This window comes from Heteronotia binoei, chromosome 20 (genome assembly GCF_032191835.1).
Source record: "Heteronotia binoei isolate CCM8104 ecotype False Entrance Well chromosome 20, APGP_CSIRO_Hbin_v1, whole genome shotgun sequence".
NCBI lineage: Eukaryota > Metazoa > Chordata > Lepidosauria > Squamata > Gekkonidae > Heteronotia > Heteronotia binoei.
This window is the reverse complement of record NC_083242.1, coordinates 23,645,048-23,666,207: the sequence shown is the minus strand read 5'-3', so window position 1 is coordinate 23,666,207 and position 21,160 is coordinate 23,645,048. Positions and strand designations below refer to the sequence as shown.

The window sequence follows — 21,160 nt, the reverse complement described above, 5'->3', positions numbered from 1 at the left end:
TCTCAAGGCTCTGTTTAAGCTACTGCATTCTATGTTTGGCACCATATTTCACTCTCAGGAGCAGGTATGGAGTAAAAAAAAATGAATACTAGCTGTGCAGAAGACATTAAAGATGCTGGCAGCTTCCATGAGAGTACATACTTTGCACTTTATTCAGTGTATGTAAATTGACATGGTAACCCACAGGCTCAAAGCATTAGAACCATAAATAAGAGACTGAAGATTGAGTGTAGCGATTCAATGCAACTGCCTCGGAGGCAAGTCTGACCAGATCCTGTACGCCCTGGCCCACCTCAGCCTTCCTACAGCTCATCAACAAAGGGGGTGTTTGCCAAGTTCCCACTGGCAGCCATTGACTTCTTCCCAGTCACAAACTTCCTTGCAGCCTGAAAAAGAAGTGGGAAGATTGCAAATGAGGCACAGGGTGGCTATTGCTATATGAACACATTTATCTTAGTTTAGCTTCAGGTTTCAAAAAATCAGCCCATGCAGCGCACATATTTTAGCAATGAGGCTGTCGAAGAGCCAAAGGTCTTTATTTGGGCTTGCCAGAGGCAGAAAACCAAACTCTAAGTTTGGGCTTGCCTGATATACAAAAAGAGCAATCATGGTGACAGAAAACCAGTTTTTTGGGGGTGGTAAGTACTGTAGAACTGTTCCCCTCCCCTCCCTCCCTCCCCTAATATTGTCCTCTACATCCAAATACACAGCTGCTACGACACTGATAAACAATGCAACCTCCTGGAACATGACTCACGTTCACAATGTCAGCAGTGGCCACAGCATCAATCTCTTCCACCACAGATGAAGGCGATGCATATGTCCCAGATGCCAGTGCCTGAGCACCAATCTCCTCGAGCAAGCCACCGGAAGACTCGACAGACATCAAGAGCGCTGCCTTCAGTTGGTTTCTATCCAATCGCAGAGGAAGGAGATGGTGAGGACAGTACAGTAGGGATGGGCACATACCAGAAAAATGGAGGTTTGTGGTTTTCCACAAACTGGTTTGTGGGCAAGAAGTGAGCTCCAAAGGTTTAAATGCACTTCTGGGCCGGGCTAGCCTGACTGAGCTCCGAAGGCTTTTATAGGACCTTTGACACTCACTCTGGGAGCTCAGTCAAGTTGGGCTGCCCGAAGCAACTGATCTCTGAGAGCTCTAAGCTGGCCACTTATCTATTTGCCTTGGTAAATAACCAAAGAAGAACCTTTACCCTTGCTAGATTTTCTGCTCTGCCATCCTCAGTTATTGAGGGTAGATACTGTAAAGCTCTGTCAGTAGAGAGGCTCTGTCCTTGCAATTGTGTGCAATTGTGGAGAGGCGCATGTATGTCTCCTCTGTCCTTTTTATAATGGGATTCGTATTGTATATATTCTCCCATTACTTGAACACTGTTTAGATACCTCTGATTTAGGTATTATAAACTTGTCTGATGATAATACAGAAATCTCTCAGAAAGTAGCTAAATTCTGTTTCCCAAGTGATGAAACTTCACACTATTCAGATTTCTCAAGGTACTGAAGAAAATGGTTGAGGGAGGTAGCTCAACTGATTATGGAGTGGTGAAAATTCCTACCTGCTTGACTGGAATTTAGATGACATTGTATCATCATCATTATTAACATTATCTTGAGGTGTCTTTGGATGGTATTTGTTGGATTTATATCAATGTACAGATTTTATACTTTGAAACTTGAGTGTTTTAGGTTAGTTTTATATTCCGTTCATGGACTATAATAAATTTTGATTGATTGAGCTCTGAAGGCCCGCCTACCTATAAGTGGGCTCTGAAGGTCTATAAATCCCTTCACAGCTTACTCTCAGTCGGGCCAGCATTTATAGGCCTTTGGAGCTTTAAATTTAAATGCCTTCAGAGCATACATGAACCTCATAGAGCAGGGGTGGCCAACAGTAGCTCTCCAGATGTTTTTTGCCTACAACTCCCATCAGCCCCAGCCATGCTGGCTGGGGCTGATGGGAGTTGTAGGCAAAAAAACATCTGGAGAGCTACCGTTGGCCACCCCTGTACATGGAGGTTTGTGGGCAGATCATGGGGGGAGAGGGGGGCACACATTCCCTTGAATCAGTTTCATGAACTGCCTGATTCATCATGAATTCTGGTTCATGGTTCAGTTTGTACCCTTCTCCACAGTAGGGCCTAAATTTTACAATCACAATCTTAATCTCTGCTCTAGCATGCGTTTTTCCTCTTATGACAAGTGCTGACTTCGTGTTGTGTTTTTTTTTTACCATGAACTAGAATTGCAGGCTGCAGGACTAAGCTCGCAAGCCTCCGGTGGCCAGCTGTCAAGACCTCCTGCCGGAATGTGTGGAGAAAAAAAATCCCCCCATCCTAGAAGATGTGTTGCCCTCGATGATAAGAAGAGAGCAAGAGGATTTGAACTGGCCACAGTCAAAACTGAGCTGCACAGATTGGCTTCAAGTTAGAAATGGTGTGACAAGCAGCACAGAAACTGGACAAAGGAGAACTTCTCCCTTTCTCTTCTCAGCAGCGGGAGAATCAGTCAGAAGCCAATTTTGTTTCTGCAGCAGACCACTGCACAGCTTCAGGCATCAGGGAAGACACTGCCCCCTTGTCCTTTCAAACCCAACTCCATGACAGGCCCACAAATACCTGATGTCACAATATACAGGTTGGTTCCTCCCAAGTCACGCACCTGTTTGTTCCTTCAAAAACTCCTTTGCCCCCACAACGTCTGCAGACATTCAGAGCCGACCAGATATTATGGCATTCCCAGGCCAGACCTGTGTCTACTGTAACATCTAGTCTGGCCCTCAGCTACAAAAATCCAAAATGTATGTAGAAATTCAGCATTTGGGATCTCTTTTCCATGTTAAGCCACTGTCCCACTGAAGGAATTAAAAACGCTGCAGAAACTACTAAAAACCCACAAGAAGCTGATATGGTAAAGCAGTTGATAACAATTATTTCCAAAAAGCAGAAGGATTTTAGAGAGGGAGCTTCAAGCTGGGTAGAAGTTACTTAGTTTATACCAAAAGAAACCAACTGAAAGTTGTAAAATGGTATGAGATCCAAATAGGGTGTTGGATTTTTCAGCCAGTTCCCCTTGATTCCCCACCAACCTCAAAGACCTGAAGTCTGACTTTGCATTAGCACCTTCCAAGCTATTTTTCTTCGCAAGCTCTCTCTTATTAGTTGTTTCTCACCTAAGGTAAGATGCAATCTAATTTAACACCACATAAATGAGCACAGCAAGATTACCTATAATCCATATGAATACAAGAACGTGGCAAACATTTGTTATTAACCAACTTTTTTGCTTTTTACATATTGTTTTTAAAAGGCTGTGCAACAGAAATTGCAGGAAACTGGTAAACACCTATCCATAGAAAAAACCATGCTGTATGTGCTGGGAAAGGCAAATGAAGAAAGCCATACGAGGGGACGAGGTGCATACGAGCAGAAAGATGTCAGCTTCATAGGTGCTGGGAGCAAAGGCAATTTTTTAGTTTTAAAAAGGACTGAGTCACAATCATGTATTGTACAGAATCTTGTAGTGTTTAGCAGTTTGAAGTAAAAAGATTTTCAATATACTCAAGTGTTTCACTGCTTTACTCAAAAAAAGTACTAGGAGATTAAAGCATACATTATTTACTTCTATAGCATCCTCCCGGTTGTAGTTGGTTTCATAGGTTTATGGGGAACAGAAAGCTTTGAATGCTTCAGTCAGAAGTGGCAAAGTGACTGCAACTTCCAATAAATGTTTACTAGTGACTCCCCTGCAACTTGCTGTTGTTCCTGAATAAACTAGACACGTTTGCAGAAGGCGAAATTCACTTACTTGGCTCTTGTGATCTCTTCCTCAGTGAGTCCTCCCTGGGCAACCGTCTTTGCTTGGTTCAAAGCAGCTTTGATTACCTTGATTAAAGGACCAAGTCATTTATTTTTGACTGCAACTGACAAAATCCATTCCACCTTCCTTCTGCCCCCCATTTTGCTAGGTATCAGCATCCAGCACAGGATGCTCCTTGTACACTGGATCGACCTGCTCTTCCTTCCAGATAAGCAGTTTTTCTTCAGCTCAACCCCTAGAGGATTTTAAAAAGACTGGACTGCAAATATCTCTTGGTGCTAAGCAAACTTTCATTATTACTATCCAGTTTTGTTAGCTATCCTTCCCAGAAAGGAAAACAACCCTCGTTTAATTGGATGTTGAAGTTTACAAGGGTCAGATCAAACTCTGGCTTGTCGTGATGTCTAAGTGCAGACTCGGTTGTCAGAAGCATGCAGAAAAAAGAAAAAGTCCTAATGCACATATTTAATCCTTAAATCCATCTTCAAATTTTGATACTGAGGTTTTGCTCGCTTTTTATTTCCCCAACCGATAAGTTACTTACATCTCCAGCAGCTGACAGCTGGCTTACAGTATAAATGCCAAACAGTCCTGAATCACTGTAATTAACATTAAATGCTGATACCTGCAAGGGTGGAGAGAATATTTTCAGTAAACATAAGCCAACAGTAAACATTTTCTCCATTCCTAAATATGTGTGTGAGTATACACACACGAAAACTCAAAATTAAAACATCTAAGCAGAAATGAGTAGGACAATACAGTGGGAATTTCCGCCAAGCAAAAATGCCTGCGGAAGCCCCTTCCTTTCATTTCTTGCAATTAGTGCAAAAGCTATCCCTCCACTGTAAGAACGTAAGAATAACCATGCAGCTGCACACCTAAAGTCCATCTAGTCCACCCTTCTGTTCACACGGTAGCCAACCAACTGTCTTAGGAAGCCCCCCAGCATGTACTGACTTCAGGATTCATACTGCCTCGGGTACTGAAGGGAGCAGATATCTATTGTGATTACTAGCCACTGATCGCCCCCCCATCCTCCATGAATTTGTCCACTTCCCTCTAAAGTCTTCCATCATATCCTGCGGCAGCAAGTTCCACAAAACTAACTATATGCTGTGTGAAGAAATACTTCCTTTTGTCTGTCTTGAATCTCCCACCCTTCAGCTTCAGTGGATGACTCCGGGTTCTAGTATTATGACAGAAGGGGAAGAGTTTCTTCCTGTCCACTCTCTCCATGTCATGCATAATTTTATAAGCCGCTACCATGCCTGCCTTTACTTGTCTTTTCCTAGTCTCAACAGCCCTAAAACTTTCAATCAATCCTCACAGGGCAACTGTTCTAGACCTGATCATTTTGGTTGCTCTTCTCTGCACATTTTCAGGGTCTATAATATCCCTTTTCAGGTGTGATGATTAGAATATTCCAAGTGCGGTCTTGCCATAGATTTGTATAAAAGCAGTTTTATTCTCAATTCCTGTTTTAATTATGCCCAATGTGTACTGGGCCATAATGTTGGCTGAGACAAAAATAAAATGTTATTGTATAACTATTACAGAACCTAGTATCAGAGGGCAGCTGTGTCGGTGTGCAGTAGAACAGTTAAAGCCCAGTAGCACCTTAAAAGCCAACAAGATTATTATTATTATTCCTATTTATTGAATTTATAAATCACCCAATCCCTGCTACTGCAGGGCTCCGGGCGATGTACAACATATACAGAACCACAAGAGAATAGAACCAATAAAAATCAATTTATAGAATTGTGATAAATAGTGCCAGTTCAAACTGCCAGGCTACATTCACAGGTGGGGGAGGGGAAGAGAGTAAAATTGATATAATTAGCAGAGGAGGGTGCCAGCCAGATGTGAAACCATCCCCATTCTCAGTCAAAAGCCTGATGGAACATCTCTGCTTTGCAGGCCCTGCAGAACTGCATCAGATTTCACAGGGCCATATGGTATCTGGCAGAAAGTTCAACCAAAAATGCCCTAGCCCTGGTTGAGGACAGCCGGATGTCTTTAGGGCCAGGGACCACCAGTAATTTGTCTATGGAGCAGAACACTCTCCCAGGGACATAACAGAAGAGACACTTCCACAATTATATTGGTCCATGACCACTCAAGGCCTTATAGGTCAATACCAAGACCTTGAACTTGACTTGGTATTCAACTGGCTAATGCAGCACAGGACGCATATGTGCTGTCCTTGACATATCTGCCAGGACTCGTGCTGCTGCATTCTGGACCAGCTGAAGCTTCAGGGTCAGTCTCAAGGGTTTGAGGGCCAATGATCCATTATAAGAAACTATCTGCTGAAGGGAGCATTAATTCACAAAAACTTAAATCCCCAAAATTTTATTGGTCTCTAAGGTGCCCCCAGGAAAGTGCTTTCTGGGAAAATCGCAGGTGGTCATTTCCCTGGAAAGTTTTAAAACTATTTTTATATCTTCTAATTTTGTGTGCAACCCACTCTGAGACCGTTTGTAGGAAGGGCGGGATAAAAGTCAAATACATCAAATCTCTGCCCCGTTACTTTAAAGTTCAGTAAACATTTAGATTGAGTAGAGACTGTCTGTCTGAAAATGTACCCACTCACGAACATGCACAAGCCTCCATGAACAGCTTAAAAGTTCATGGAAAGTTTGTGCTGGTTGACCTCTCATGAACTTCACTTCAGGAAGCACAAACTGGCTGAAATTCATCATGAACTTTAGCTCTGAGACTCCTTCAGATTGTAAAGGGCAGGGTATAAATCCAATCTCTTCTAAATTCTGTCTCTCTGGCTAGCCAGTCTTTGACTAAGTAAGTGGATCTAAGTACTTACATCGAACGGTTGTGTTGTCACCTTTGCAGCACCCTGGATGAGCCTACTGGTGATGCTGCTTCCTCTTTTAACAAGAGGTCCTGCTCCAAGAATGTGCTGAAGGATACTGAAGGCATTTGCTTCTGTGCTTCCAATGGCCGCTCCCTCTGCTACTATAGCAGCATGGACAAGGCTGTCACTGTTCTGCTCTCGGATTTCACCTGAGCCAATGGTAAAGGGAGGTCTTAGAAACTAGCCAATCACAGGGCAGTAGATTTTAAGCTTCCAGCCAGGAGGAACCCTTTTCCACACTAAACCTGTACATAATGCATAGGATTCTGGAAAGCATTTTAGCTTAGTCCCCCCATGGCTGAATATCACCAGGCAAAGATTGGGAGCAATGAAGAAATGGTTTTTCAGGAAATGTGATTGTCATTAAGGATAGCTGCTGAGCGAGTCCTCTAAGATCTTGTAGTTCTCAAGACTTCTCATGTAAAGGGAGGCAGATCTGCTCACATGTGCTGGAAATACATGCAGTCTGGGAAGGGAACAGTGACTGGGACTAGGGAACTGGTGTCTTGCATGCAAAAACTGCACATGTAGTAGTCTGAGTGTCCAACACTAACTGAGGAGGCCTGGATAGAAATTTCTGATCAGTCGAGAACTTCCCTGGGTAATCTTGGACCAGTCACATTGGTTTTCAACAAAAGCTCTCTTAGTATTTAGGCTCCAATCTAAAAAGCACGTTTGCTAGTAAGCTGAGAAGTCACCAGAGTTACAGAAATTTGCCAACAGACATGAGCCCTAAATCAGTGGCATTCTGTCATCGCTTCTGACGGCAAAGATGGACCAAATCAGCTACTTGCTATTTCTGATAACACAAAGAGCCCTTCTTCTGCAAGGGGTGATGCAATTTACAACTCCATGAGTTAGACTCAGGCATTGCCATATTCAAGTGCAACGTGAGCCTAGCTAGGATGTCACACTAGGACTGGGACACTTGGACTCAGGTACTAAATATACTGGGTGACCTTAAGCCAGTCGATTCCTCCTAGCCTATCTCACAGGATAAAACAGAAGAAAGGAGACCTATATAAGTTGGCTTGAGTTCAGTGGAGGGCAGGTGGGATAACATGTAATAGACAAGACAAGCCAACAGACCCCACAACAGAAAAGCCCCACTGACCCATAAGAGCTGCTCTGCCCAGTCCTCTGAGGTGTCAAGGTGCCAGCCACAGCCAGAGTGTCCACCTAGCAACACAATGTCCTCCCAGCCCACCTGACCCTTAGATGGGTTCTCTCTTTCAGTATTGCTGCCACCAAATGGCTGTTTCAAGAATTCCGCATTGAGCAGGCTGGTGCTCCCGGCTTCCTTTCCCTGTTGCCATTCTAGGGTCCTGCCTGGTTCCTATGCCTCCCACACCCTGTGCCTCCCACTACCCAGCAACTGGTTAGCGCAGGAACAGTTTCCCCCAGTTTCACATGCCTGGGAAAACAGCAATTTATCAACTGACGGCCCCCCTTCCTCTGGCACCCATTTTAAGCAGTGTGTTTGAATGGTGGAGGTCTATGAAGTATGGAGAACAACTATCAGCATTCAAAATAGTGAAGAGTTTATTAAAAGTTTAAAAGTCCATGCACACGCTCTCTGCACAAGGAAGAAGGAAGGAAAGGTGTGAACAGACAATTCCCTTCTCCTTTACTCTATACAAGTCCTAGTTGACCCTGTCTTAAGGTAGGCTCTTTAACTTAGAAGTTATAGTGTTCTACAAGCTTTCAATTACTTTGGTGTCTTTGTTCAGACAGACAGCCTGTTGTCTGCTCCATGCAACAATAGCAGCCATCAAGACAGAGGTCTGGTGTAAGAGCTCCTTCCTACAGCTGTAATCAGTTAAGATGGACTTGCCAAAATGGACCCCTTTCCCTCCAGGCACAAGGGGGTTTTCTTATCTGTTTCCCCACCCTCTGTGGGTCAAAGAATCTTTTCCTGAAATCTCCAGGAAGATATAATCTAGTTCCACACACTCTCCAAGTCTCTGTGTCCCTCCTAGGTGTCAGACTCCCAGGTAAGAGAAGAGCTGACCATTTCATTGTCTACAGCCAGGAGAGCCATTAGCAGTTCAAAAACTTTGATGCTTGATACTTGGAAGCAACTTAGGTAACTTCCCCTTTCCTGCATGTCTTCAGCTAGTTAAGAGAGGAAAAAATCTTTAAAACTCAATTTGGAGGTTTCATCAAAATTAAAGTAATAATCAAGCCAATCCCTCCAAACAAAAAGCATTTCTTCACAGACTCCCAGCAAGAAATAAGTGGACAGAGCTGACTCACCCAGCAAACTAATTCTATTTGCTACCAAAAGAGAACACCACATGAAAAAGCATGCTTACCTCCACGATAGCTTGCCTTCACGCCAGCAGAGCCGGTCCCACTTCGGATGTTGAGAAACTGCTCCCCAACTTGCTTTAGGTCTAAGTGGCCGACGCCTGTGATTGGAAACAACACTCGCATGAGAATGAATGTCCTGGAATTCCAGGATGGGGGAAGGGAACTATTTCCTGGGTTGAATCCATCCCACGAACAGAAGCAACTCATCTGGCAGAGGGAGCCTTCCCCTGATGCAAGATGCAAATAGATCTATGTGATCTACCTAACACTTTGGGGGTTTAAAAAAACAACAGCCATAAGACACCAAAAGCATGCCTACATACCTAGACCCACCAGAGCCATCCTGGAACTCGTGAAGTTGTTCTGTACAAAGTTATGCAGCTGGAAAAGAACAAAGACAGACACTTTAAATCGCAGGCACCTGCAGACACTGAAACCAGTTATGGGTCAGCCTGACCACTGGCATTACTGAAAAATACTTTGAGAAGAAGCAAATGCCACAAAAAAGTATCCTAGTTCCATGCAGACAGACTTGGGATTGAGGCAGAAGTCCCACTAAGTGAAATGGTACTTTCTATCCAAGCAGGTATGGGCCGAAGATTATTGTCTCCAGCTGAGAACATCTTTTGGAACAAAACCTGCATGAGGGACATGCATTTGCAAGTTCCCTGATTAATGTCCATGTGCAATGCAAAGCAATCTGGAAAGCTCACAGTTCACTGCAGCCTACATGCATCGCTAGAGCACACTGAGCACTTCTCTGTAACTGACTACTAGATAAACCTTCTCTGCAGCTCCAGAATTAAGGGACCGGGAAGGATCAGACATTGAAGGAGAAGAGCACTAGAGACAGGCAATTGCTTCAAAAGAAATTTATCTGCCATTTCTAAGGAATCCCCCCCCCCCCCCAAAAAAAACCCCAACGCTTCCAGGTTTCACATTTTTTAAAGATAACGTTTTGCAAGCCTAAAATATTATTCTGGGAAGGACAAATATGAGCATCTACACTGACTGATAATCTGCTTTCAGGCACAATTAAAAATACCAGTCATTACATTAAAAGCCTTAAATGGCAGCTTGGGGGGGGGAGGGGAGACCAGGAATCCTCTACAACTGCTTGCTCCTGTCCGCCTGCTTAGAAAGTAAGTGTCTGAGGCTCTACTTGATGGGGCCTTCTCTGCAGTGGCACCCTGCCTGTTCAGTCTTCTTCCTACAGCCTTCTACTTGGCACCAAGCTTAGTGTGTGTGTGGGGGGGGGGGAGGGCTCACACTAGACCAGACCTTTGCCTGAGGCATTTCAATGGCTTTTGCCAACTTCTGACACAGTTTGACTTAATGGCCTTTAAAACAAATTATTTTGATGTTAGTTTTTTGGACTCTTGTTCGTTTTGCAATTTATTTGTTCTTATGACCACAATTATTTCCTTGCCCACTCAGAGCCAGCCTGTCCATTAGGCAGCCCTAGGTGGCTGCCTAGGGCACGGCCCTGGGGGGCACCAACTTGGGCCCTCCCCCCACCCTTGCTTTCTTGGCAAGGAGAATAGGAGAGTGTGGCGCAGCTCCGGTGCACTGCCCCACCGCCATCGTTCAGCCCGGCTACCATCACTTCCGGAAGCACAGACCTGGGAGGCTGAGCAATGGCGGCCAGGCGGCACGCATGCTCTGAGGTGCAGGAGCTCACCCTCACTAGGAGCAAGGGAGGAAGGGTGTGGATGGCGGGGCCTTGCCTCGGGCACCAGAGGCCCTGAAGCCAGCCCTGTGCCCACCCCCACTTGTGCTGCTTCCAGCGGTTTCATCTCTAGACTGACTGTGCTTTCACGGCAAGCCCAGCAACCATCTCAGGGACCTTTGGTGTTGAGAGCACCAGATACTGTTAAAAATAAACACACACATGCTTCTTTAGTGTGATCCAACACACACGCAGAAAAGACTTAACCCCTTCTACAAGAGAATCCTACCTGTTCAGATGTAATTTTCCCAACCATGTAGTCAGGACAGTACAAGGAATTAGCAAGGGCATTCCGATAAGCCACCATATGCAAGTTTTCGAGAACACCTGCCCAGGGAATGATGGATTTTTACTATAAAGTGAAGAGAATAACGGCCTATTCATATTGCAGCCTGCAGAAACACAACTCTCACAGTTCAAGCGGAGCTCTGACCAACCCTCTAAAAGGAAGGCCCCTGTTTATGTGAAGCTCCATGAACACAAGGGCAGTTTACGCTTTTTCCTGGTGTAATAGCCAAATTCATCATCATCCATGACCCCCTCCCCCCAGAGCAGGTTCACATGAAAAATAATTAGAATAATCTGCTAAATCATAAAAGTCATAAAAGCATACAGATGTTATACAGAAATCATAAAACATAAAATCTATATAGTGCCACAGTACAATTTTGACCCTCAATGGGGGGGGGGGGGGTGGAGGAGTGAGAAGACAACTGATTGGCTGATTGCTATTGCCACTGTTGTCCTCAACGGAAAAGGCAGATACTCTGGCCAAATAACAAATTGCTTTTGAAACTTTTTGACACAGAGCTCCTAAGAAAATGAAGCCTCCCAAAGTCCCATTTGCAAGACCATTCATGGCAGCATAAACCATCACTGGCACAAAAGCAACTTAAAATCTTGCAGAGAACGCAAATATTTTTAGCTATAGAAGCCATGAAATCCTCTAAAACAGCATCCTGCTGTGATATTTAGCTACAGAGCAACGAAACTACCCATTAAGGAGCACAAAAATGTCCTTGCAATGCATATGAGCATAAATCAAATAGTTTAGAGACACTTACCAACTTGTGGGTTCTGAAAGGCAATTGCCTTATCAACACTTAGCCGGGGCTGAACCTCTGACACTTCCCAGGGCCTGAATTCTGGTGCTGTAGTGACGTTTATTAAATACTCCATTACAGTATCACTGAAAAAATGAAGGGAAAAAATTAGGAAAGGCTAAGATAAACCAGATAACACCTTTCCAAGGTGTTGTGACAACATTCTTCAAATAAAGCAGTTTGATAATTTTATGTTTTATTATCTGTATGTTTATTACTTCTGTATAAGAAGCCCCATGGCACAGAGTGGTAAACTGCAGTATTGCAGTCCAAGCTTTGCTCACGACCTGAGTTCGATCCCGGCAGAAGCTGGGCTCAGGTAGTTGGCTCAAAGTTGACTCAGCCTTCCATCCTTCTGGGGTTGGTCAAATGAGTACCCAGCTTGCTGGGGGTAAGGTGTAGATGACTGGGGAAGGCAATGGCAAACCACCCCATAAAAAGTCTGCGATGAAAACACTGAGATGTGATGTCACCCCAGAGTTGGAAACGACTGGTGCTTGCACAGGAGACTACCTTTACCTTTACATTATCTGTATGTTTTTATGACGTCTGTATTTCATATGTGTATGTAGATTAGCGAGTTATTCTATTTTTTAAAGGATGATTTTTAAAAATATTAACAAAATTGCTTCTGAAAACACAGGCCTCCATCGTAGGTTATCTACTACACAACCCCAATGTCTAGAACACGTCACAAGACAAGACAAGCAAAAAAGAAGAAGAGCTTACCCTAAACCTTTTGACAAGGTAAACGACAAATGCTGTTTGTTTTTAAGAATCAGCATACAGGTAAGTTGTGACCAATTATTTGTGGAATGGAATATAAGACAAACTATGTAGCTAGAAAACAAACAGCCACTGGTGTAATGGACATTCTGCAGCTTTTATCAATACAAAAAATGGGCTGGAAATGAATTCCAGCAACTTACACATAATCACGCAGGCATTCAACAGAATAGACCATGTTCTCCCTGGTACAGGTGACACTAAAGAAAGACAGAAGTATACTTTTTCAGAAGGGTGCATGTGATGACTCAATTTTAACACACTATTCCTGTTTCAATCTCATTGCAGGTGTGCTAAAGCCATTAACAATGCTTTTTGTTTATTTCTAATCTCCTGTGTGAATTTGTGTTAAGAAATCCAACACGCCGAGTCAGTTCTAACAACAGTGACTCTTCCAGCGCAATCCTAAGGAGAGCTACACCCTCCTAAGACCACAACAGAATCAGAAGAGTCCAAGTCTTCTTATGAAACTGGAGTCTATGGGGTTACTTATTTTTACCTGACATGAGGCTTGGGGCTTTTTGCTATTAATTGTTGATACTATCAATTGTTTTAATTTTGATGGTTTTATGATGGAAGCCGCCCTGAGCCCATTTTGGGGTAGGGCAGGGTATAAATTGAATAAATGAAATAAAACCTTGCTGTTTATCACACAGCAGCATCAACAAACACAGCAGAACAGTAACAGCACTGACAAGCCTGTGCCTAAAGCGGTTCCCCGTTGCACCATTACTGAATAAGGACATAACACGCGTGAATTTACACATCAGGCACAATGGGATTTTTAAAAGCTCATAAACGCACCTTGCTGTGTTTATTTAAAATTAAAATGAGCATCATGTGCACAATGTCTGATATTCTTCCCTGGAACGTTTCTCTTTAGCTAAAAGCGAACAGGCTAAATTAAAACATGCAGACCCAAAGACTGTAAAAGCAGCTCTGTCTCGAATCCCAGTAAGAAAGCTGGACAAATATACAACACAAATAAATAAATAACGCTGGACTGACTTGAAAAAGTGCCCCGCTTTAACAGGGTAAATGCATTTCTATAAAATATTTCATGTTTCCTGAAAGAATGATAAAAGCTATGGATTGCAGGAACCATCCATGGAGTGGAATTCCATTTCCACCCTCGCACAGCAGGGAAGTGCTCTTGTCAGATGGTGCCTGCTGGGAAACAGATACCTCAAACTGAAATGCACACATTTCTACATAATTAGGGGGGGGGGGGGGAGAAAAAACTGCAGCAGGAGGGGCCTCCCCTGGTGGGCACAGAAAGCCAAAATTCAGCTTGTCTCCCAACCCAACGGGAGAAAAGGCCTATTCAAGAGGATGCCCCCCTCTGAGAGCAACAGGTTCATTCAAGTATAACTGCCTGCAGATTCCCATCAGTTAAAACATACCATTAACTGTGTTTTTAAAAAACCGAGCCAAACACACGCTTGAAATAATTTACACACTGGATTTGGCCTGCCGCTGGTTTTATTTAAAGGCAGTCAATGCCACAGCAAAAGAGGCTTCTTCACATTTGCTGGTCTATTTATTTCCTTTATGAACTGCTTTTTCTGCTAAGACTCAAGGTGGATTACAAAATAAAGACAATGTACTACCGCATAAAAAATGCAATGAACAATGCGGTGATGCAAAATAATACACATCACGTGCATAATTAGCTGCCTAAAATAATATAGACCAGGGGTCGCCAAACTTGCTTAATGTAAGAGCTCCACGGAATAAATGTCAGAAGTTTGAGAGCCACAAGACATGAACATCAGATGTAGGTATGCAGGTGGGAAGGGGAAAGGGACTTTAACTTTAAATGCCAGCTTGGCTTGGAGAAGTGATTTAAAGAGACAGATGCCTCCTCCAAGGCGGGCAGCAGGGGCTTCAAGAGCCACACAGTATATATGAAAGAACCACAGTTTACCCACCCTTGCTATAGACCTCATAACTAATTACAAGTTAAACCTAGAATACTCATTGCAGTAGACTATAATCCTCTTCTATTGTAGAATGCGCCTCCTGGGTTCTTCCATTCCATTCCAATCCAATCCAATCCCTCCATTAGAAAGCCCTTCTGAGCACTACTGTTTTGCAACAGTCTGACTTGTTCAAGCGTAAATAGTCCACCTCTGTTCATCTTTTGCCTTGAAAAATCCCATTAGGGGTTTCCACAAGTCCACTGCGACTGAATGGCACTCCATTATTGTATTTTTTTTATTCTTCTTAAGTTCAAAATCAGCGCAGCAACTACCTAAAAGAGCCCCCTCTTCTTACTTCCAGCCAACATGGAGTGAAATACAATGAGGGATATTAACTGAGCAATGCTAAGCAAAAGTTCACGCTTCCAAGCCTGCTGAAATCAATGGGCTCAGAACAGTGCAACTCTTTTCTGTTCCTCACTTGTTCAAGTATAAACAGACTTGTTCAAGTATAACAGTCAGACCAATAGTCTGACTTGTCCACACAGCACTTGAGAATCTCTGGCCACATGACACATTCACTGAAGCATCACACTCAGACAACAGAACTCCAAGAGATCCTCCCTCAGCTGTACCTTTCCTAAAATGCAATGGGATAGGCTACAACTGGCTGTGTCTCATTTTATTTATTTTTAAGTGCACATTTAAAGCCACAAACACCCAGATGCCATTTCCCCAGGGACCTTAATTTATGCAATTGCAGAAGGCTATATTGCTCAGATAGGCGCTTTCCTGACTGGTTTTTAATGCGAGGTTTCTGGTCAGCTTTGACTTGCTATCTTTACAGTGAACTGCTTTGAGCAACAAGGAAACGCAATACAGACGTCTAGCAAAGAAACCAGTTATTTCACGACAGTTGAGCTTAAAGTAGATACAAACCTCAGGCTGCCCCCAACGGCTTCAATGCCTCGAGTGATCCTGAAGGCTGAAGCTCCTTTTGTGGTCTATAGAAAACCAGAGTGACATTTTCAACAGGTTTGAGTAAAAAAAACCCTGCCTCTTTGTGCCTCATGAACTAATCAATGTTGGCATTCCTAATAAACTGTAATGAATAAGCCATATGCATTGAAAAACAGATTAACTGAGCTGAGGCCACCTGTTCTACAGAAAAGCCGCCTGAACCGCCCAAACTAGCCTGAGCTCATAAGCTAAGCAGGGCTGGCCATGGTTAGTATTTGGATGAGAGACCACCAAAGACAACCTGGGTCGCTACACAGAGGCAGGCAATGGCAAATGAGCTCAGTTCATCTTTTGCCCTGAAAAATCCCATAACTGGTTTCCACAAGTCCACTGTGACTGAATGGCACTCCATTACTTTATTTTTTTTATTCTTCAGAAGTTCAAAATCAGCACAGCAACTGCCTAAATGAGCCCCCTCTTCTTACTTCCAGCCAACATGGAGTGAAATACAATGAGGGACATTAACTGAGCAATGCTCAGCTTCCAAGCCTGCTGAAATCAGTGAGCTCAGAAGGGTGTGACTCTTCTTAGGACGGTACGGTACATTTCCTGTTCTTCATGAGCGGCAGACAACAAAGTGGAAGGAGGTGGACACACTTGTAGCACAAATATATCTCATGGACTGCAGATTCCTATGGGGGACCAAGGCAGTGTGGGGTGAAAAGGGGAAAAGTGAGGTGGGGCTTCTAGTTATATATCAGTCTTGCAACTCCGGTATCGCATAGTCCTGAGAGACAGTAGATGCAACAGGTCTACCAACAAATCAAAAATATGAAAGGATTTGAATCTAAACTACCTTAAGTTCTCTTGGCATCTATGAGTTTCCCAAAAGTTTTGCATTTGATGGAATGATGAATCAAGAGACCAGTGCAAAAGCCTTTAAGCTATGCCTTCACCCAAAGCTTTTGGAAGTATTCCTTTGCTCCCTAATTTCTCTCTAAGCCTCAGATATGTGCGCTGATATTATGGCCGCAAGAAGCAGTTTCTACAAACAGCTTGGCAAGTGAGGCTGCTACGCATCAGGCGTCTTCAATACATAACAGGGTCTCACAGCCTCTGACCAGACAAATGTCCTCATCATAGTGTGGTACTGTACCTGTATGGCAGTTAGGACACCAGGAGGTTTTTAAACAGAGGCTGGATGGCCATCTGACAGCAAGGCAGATCCTGTGAATTTAGGGGGGGAGGGCGGTATTTGTGAGTTTCCTGCATCATGCAGGGGGTTGGACTAGATGACCCTGGAGGCACCTTCCAACTCTATGATTCCATGATTTTAAATTCCTTTTGCTTATCCCTTGAAAGCTCTTTGACATACAGATCTTGAGCAGTGGAATTGTTTAAACCTGTTCCTTAAGGGACATTAGAACTGAAATCATTTTTATAACTGCCAATGCAACTTTAGGATCCCTATCACCCAATAAAAAGGTTATTATGTTTCTGCCATCATTAAATATATTACCATCTCTAAAGTTGTTGACGCAGCACTTGTTATTGTTTTAAATGTTTTTATTTTGTCATTGCTTATATCTGTTTAATTGGTTTTATGTAATAGTTTTAATGATATATAAGCCATCCTGAGCCTGCTTTGGCAGGGAGAGAAGGATATAAATCTAATAAATTAATTTATGCCAGGCATGGATAAGCCAACAAAAGAAAAGAAAAGTGAAGTAACTCCATCTAAGAACCTCATAAAAAAGATATTCTAATAACATATGCTCTAGAGCAGGGGTGTCAAACATGTGGTCCAGGGGCCGAATTAGGCCCCTGGAGGGTTCCTATCAGGCCCCCAAGCAACTGGCTGTCATCTGCTTCCTTCCTCTCTTTCTTCCTTCTGCATAACAGCTTGCTTTGCAAGGATTGCTGAATCACACAGGAGCTACAGAGCAAAGCTTCTATTTTCTTCATTTGCTGAGGCTCCTCCCTTAGGGAAGTTGGGGGGGGAGAGGTAGAGCTTGCTTTGCCAGGCTCTCTCAATAGCACAGCAGAGCTAATGAGCTAAGCCCCTCTTCCTTCTATTGGCTGAGGCTCCTCCCCTTCCTGGTCCCCTGGGGAAGGAAGGAAGGAAGGAAAAAAGAGACTCCTTTGCCCAGTTCCCTGGATCCCATGGGAGAAATACAATGAAAGCACCTTTAAGACCAATGAGTGCTAATGTTTTAAGCACATTTAAAGTGGTTAATTGTGTTGTCTATGTCCTTTATAAAGTTTCTATCTGCACCACCTAATCTCAAATAGGTACACACATGGCTTGGCCTAACATGGCCTGGCCCAACATGGCCCAGTGCTACAAGGTCTCATTTATGTCAGATCCAGCCCTCATAACAAATGAGTTTGACACCCCTGCACAAGAATCAATCAAACCAGAGGAAAACATTTTTGTTTCATTTAGTAGAGCAGCAAATCCTTTTTGGAGGCAGTTACCATTGGCTGATGAAGATGAATAAAAAGGGCACGACCCCAGTCCCGATCAAACATCTGTTCAATGCGCCTGTTTTTTCCCGGCAACCCACTTCAAATCTGGTTTCTGATACCAGTTTGCCGGCAAATCTAAAACTGAGCTAATTCACACTAATTCATAGCTCAGACTTTGAACAACTCTTGTTTTAAGTCCACCTTATACTCCTTCTCACTGAACCTAGCATTGCTGAGAAAAGTTTCATGGGTTAATGGCAAAGATAACCAGAAAATGTGCTTCTTTGTAAAATAAAAAATAGAACACCCAGCATGAGTGTCAGGATTCTAAGAATTCTGACTGATGCCCTCAACTTTATATCCACACAGTATGCCAACTTCCCTTTTAGTGCCAAGTGCACGGTCGTAGCAGTCCTAAATAGTCTATTCTAGTCCAAATATGAAAGAATTAAGCAAAAGTGAGTACTCACCAGATTAGAGGCAAGACGGAGGAGATGTGTTATTCCCAAATTAGCAGTGGTCTCGTACCTGCTGCCTGCTTTGATGAAGACCCCAATTCTTGAGGCAGGAGAATAATTTTCCAGAGAAGCAATCACTAAGCCATTGGGTAGTTTTGTGATCTGCATTCAGAAGAGAAGACAACAGCATATATGACCCAGTGCTTCTTCACTGCCACCTCCTCTAACTAATACAAATGCTAAATTGCAAAGGGTTTTGTACTGACCTCAAGATCCTGAGGGCACAGCTGAATTTTGGCCCGTTCTGCTGCAGAAGAGGCATCTACTTTTGGGGCACTTTTGAGAGAATAAAATCTCTTCTAAAAGAAATCACATGACAAATTAGCATTTGATTCAGAAGCTCAGTAAAAAGTGAACCTGAGTAAAAAATCTTTTTTGCTTCTTTTTTCCCGTTAAAACTACAAATCTGTGGCTGTTACAGTTCTTTGCAGTACACAGAATTCTTATTTTACTCTTAAAATAACAAGACAATGTTTTTAAGCAGCAGTGCTCGGTGGTTTCTTTCCTCTTGCAAGTTAAAGCCAGTTTCCACACACTTCTGCAACCCACCTGATAGGCATCCTGCCTGGCAAATTAAATGCTTAGCCATGTCTTAATCCCTGACAACAGCACAAACAAGAGGGAGGGAGTTCCAAAGTCTAGGGGCAGCAACGGAAAAAGGCCTTTTAACAGTTCCCCTCCTAAAGCTTACTGGGTGAGCTTTTTGATTGCAAAGGTGTAGACATACCTACATTAACAAACTAAACAAAAGCCTTGCAGCACCTTGTAGACTAACAACGTTTATTTCTATATGCGCTTTCGTGCATCACCGCACAGAAAAAGTGAGCTGCGAATCACTAAAACATACTGATATAAATGTTGATACAGCTGGGTGGGCGGCCACAGTAGAACAAAACTTAAGCTTGTTATTGCTGTTTGGCCTATGCATATGCCAAAACATCTTCATTAACTTGTATGTTAATTTGCTGTTCACCTATGTAGAGACATCTTCTCATATATGTGTGTGTGTGTGTGTGTGTGCGCGCGTTCAGGTGGCAAGCTCAAGGTTGATTCAGCCTTCCATCTTTCCAAGGTTGATAAAATAAGTACCTAGCTTGCTGGGGGGAAAGTGTAGATGACTGGGGAAGGCAATGGCAAACCACCCCGTAAAAAGTCTGCCGTGGAAATGTGATGCGACATCACCCAAGAGCTTGCACAGGGGACTACCTTTACCATATATATACATATATATACACACACATGCACATGTGTGTGTGTGAACTCTTAACTTCCATTCATTGTATCTGAGGAAGTGTGCACGCATACAAGAGCTCATACCTTGAATCAAACCTTGTTGGGTTTAAAGGTGCCACTAAGCTCAAACTCTGTTCTACTGGAATATACGTTGTTACTCTTTAAGGTGCCGTTTGTGCAGCCTTGAACCGCTTTTGCATTCTCTCAGTCAAAGGTATTTCACAAGGGCAGGGGTCGTTTTGTAGAAAAATAAGTGGTGGAGCTTATCCAGGTATTGTTATGCAGCTGCACCTACTATTCAATGGAAAAGGTGGGGTGGAACTCCCAGAAAGGTTCAGGAGCTGAGCTCCCGCTGAATCCGAGGCCTGCAAAGGGGTATCGCAAGGACAAAACATAGAAGAGAGCCCTGAAACTGGCTCCGGGGTCCATCGCTTTCTCTTTGCTTAACCTACCAAGACGAGATTGTTGCGAGGTTAATTCAATAAAGAGGAAAGAACCACGTACGCCATGCCACCCTGAGCGGTTTCCAGGAAGAGAGGGATCAAAACACAGAGCAACACCTGCCCCTTAGATCACAAATGCCCAAGGGCCAGGCACTGCAGGGAGAAAACTAGCCGTTCAGCGGGGCGCTACGGGCTGCCTTGCGCCGAGGAGAGGAGAGCCGCTGCCGGCCTCTTTCTTTCTTCCCTTCCTTCCTTCGAGGCCCGAGTCAAGGTCGCGGCCGCCTCCTCGGGCCTCTCCCGCTCTCCACCCCTACCCAGGCGGTGCCCGGCTGGGCCGCCTCGCCCCGTCTCCGCCAGGCCGCCCCCGCTCACCGAGAGGCACCGCGCGGCAAGCGGGAGAGACTTCATCGCCTCCACGGACGCCCCTCAGCCGCCCAAGGAGGAAACCAAGATGGCAGCGGAAGGAGACGTCGCCTTCCCGGCATGCACCGCGCAGCAGGACCATAGAGAAACAGGAAGGGCTCTCTTTTCCCAGGGAAAAGCGGCCAATGGGCTTCTTTAAAAACTTCCGTTCCCAATTGCAGCTGGTAGAGGCGTCCGTATGCGAGGAAAGAGGAGGGTGGCATTACATAGACAGGGGTGGCCAACGGCAGCTCTTCATATGTTTTTTTTGCCTACAACTCCCATCAGCCCAGCCAGCAAGCCCAATGGCTGGGGCTGATGGGAGTTGTAGGCAAAAAAGAAACCTCTGGCGAGCTACTGTTGGCCACCCCTGACATAGCAGATTCTTCAATGAGACGGGCAACAGTAAAGGTTCCCTTTCGGCTGCCCACCCACCACCACCACTGATACCCATATAATGTTAGTTTCTTCTGCGCGCACAGCGGATATTCTAGCACAGTGGTGGCCAAACTGTGGCTCGGATGCCGCATGCGGCTCTTTCACACATATTGTGTGGCTCTCGAAGCCCCT

General features: G+C 44.1%; 1 protein-coding gene across 1 annotated transcript; it reads right to left on the bottom strand.

Moving 5' to 3' along the window:
* Nucleotides 1-128: 128 nt before the first annotated feature.
* On the bottom strand, nucleotides 129-20,722 carry LOC132588613 (cytochrome b-c1 complex subunit 2, mitochondrial). Its single transcript, XM_060261045.1, has 14 exons — nucleotides 20,561-20,722; nucleotides 18,719-18,811; nucleotides 18,465-18,614; nucleotides 15,505-15,569; nucleotides 12,787-12,843; nucleotides 11,819-11,943; nucleotides 10,984-11,081; nucleotides 9,349-9,406; nucleotides 9,028-9,123; nucleotides 6,662-6,861; nucleotides 4,379-4,459; nucleotides 3,823-3,899; nucleotides 758-911; nucleotides 129-386 (listed from the first exon to the last, which is right to left on the bottom strand). Exons 1-14 carry the CDS (start codon nucleotides 20,594-20,596, stop codon nucleotides 303-305), a joined length of 1,374 nt encoding a protein of 457 aa, XP_060117028.1. The 5' UTR covers nucleotides 20,597-20,722; the 3' UTR covers nucleotides 129-302.
* Between the last annotated feature and the right edge of the window lie 438 nt (nucleotides 20,723-21,160).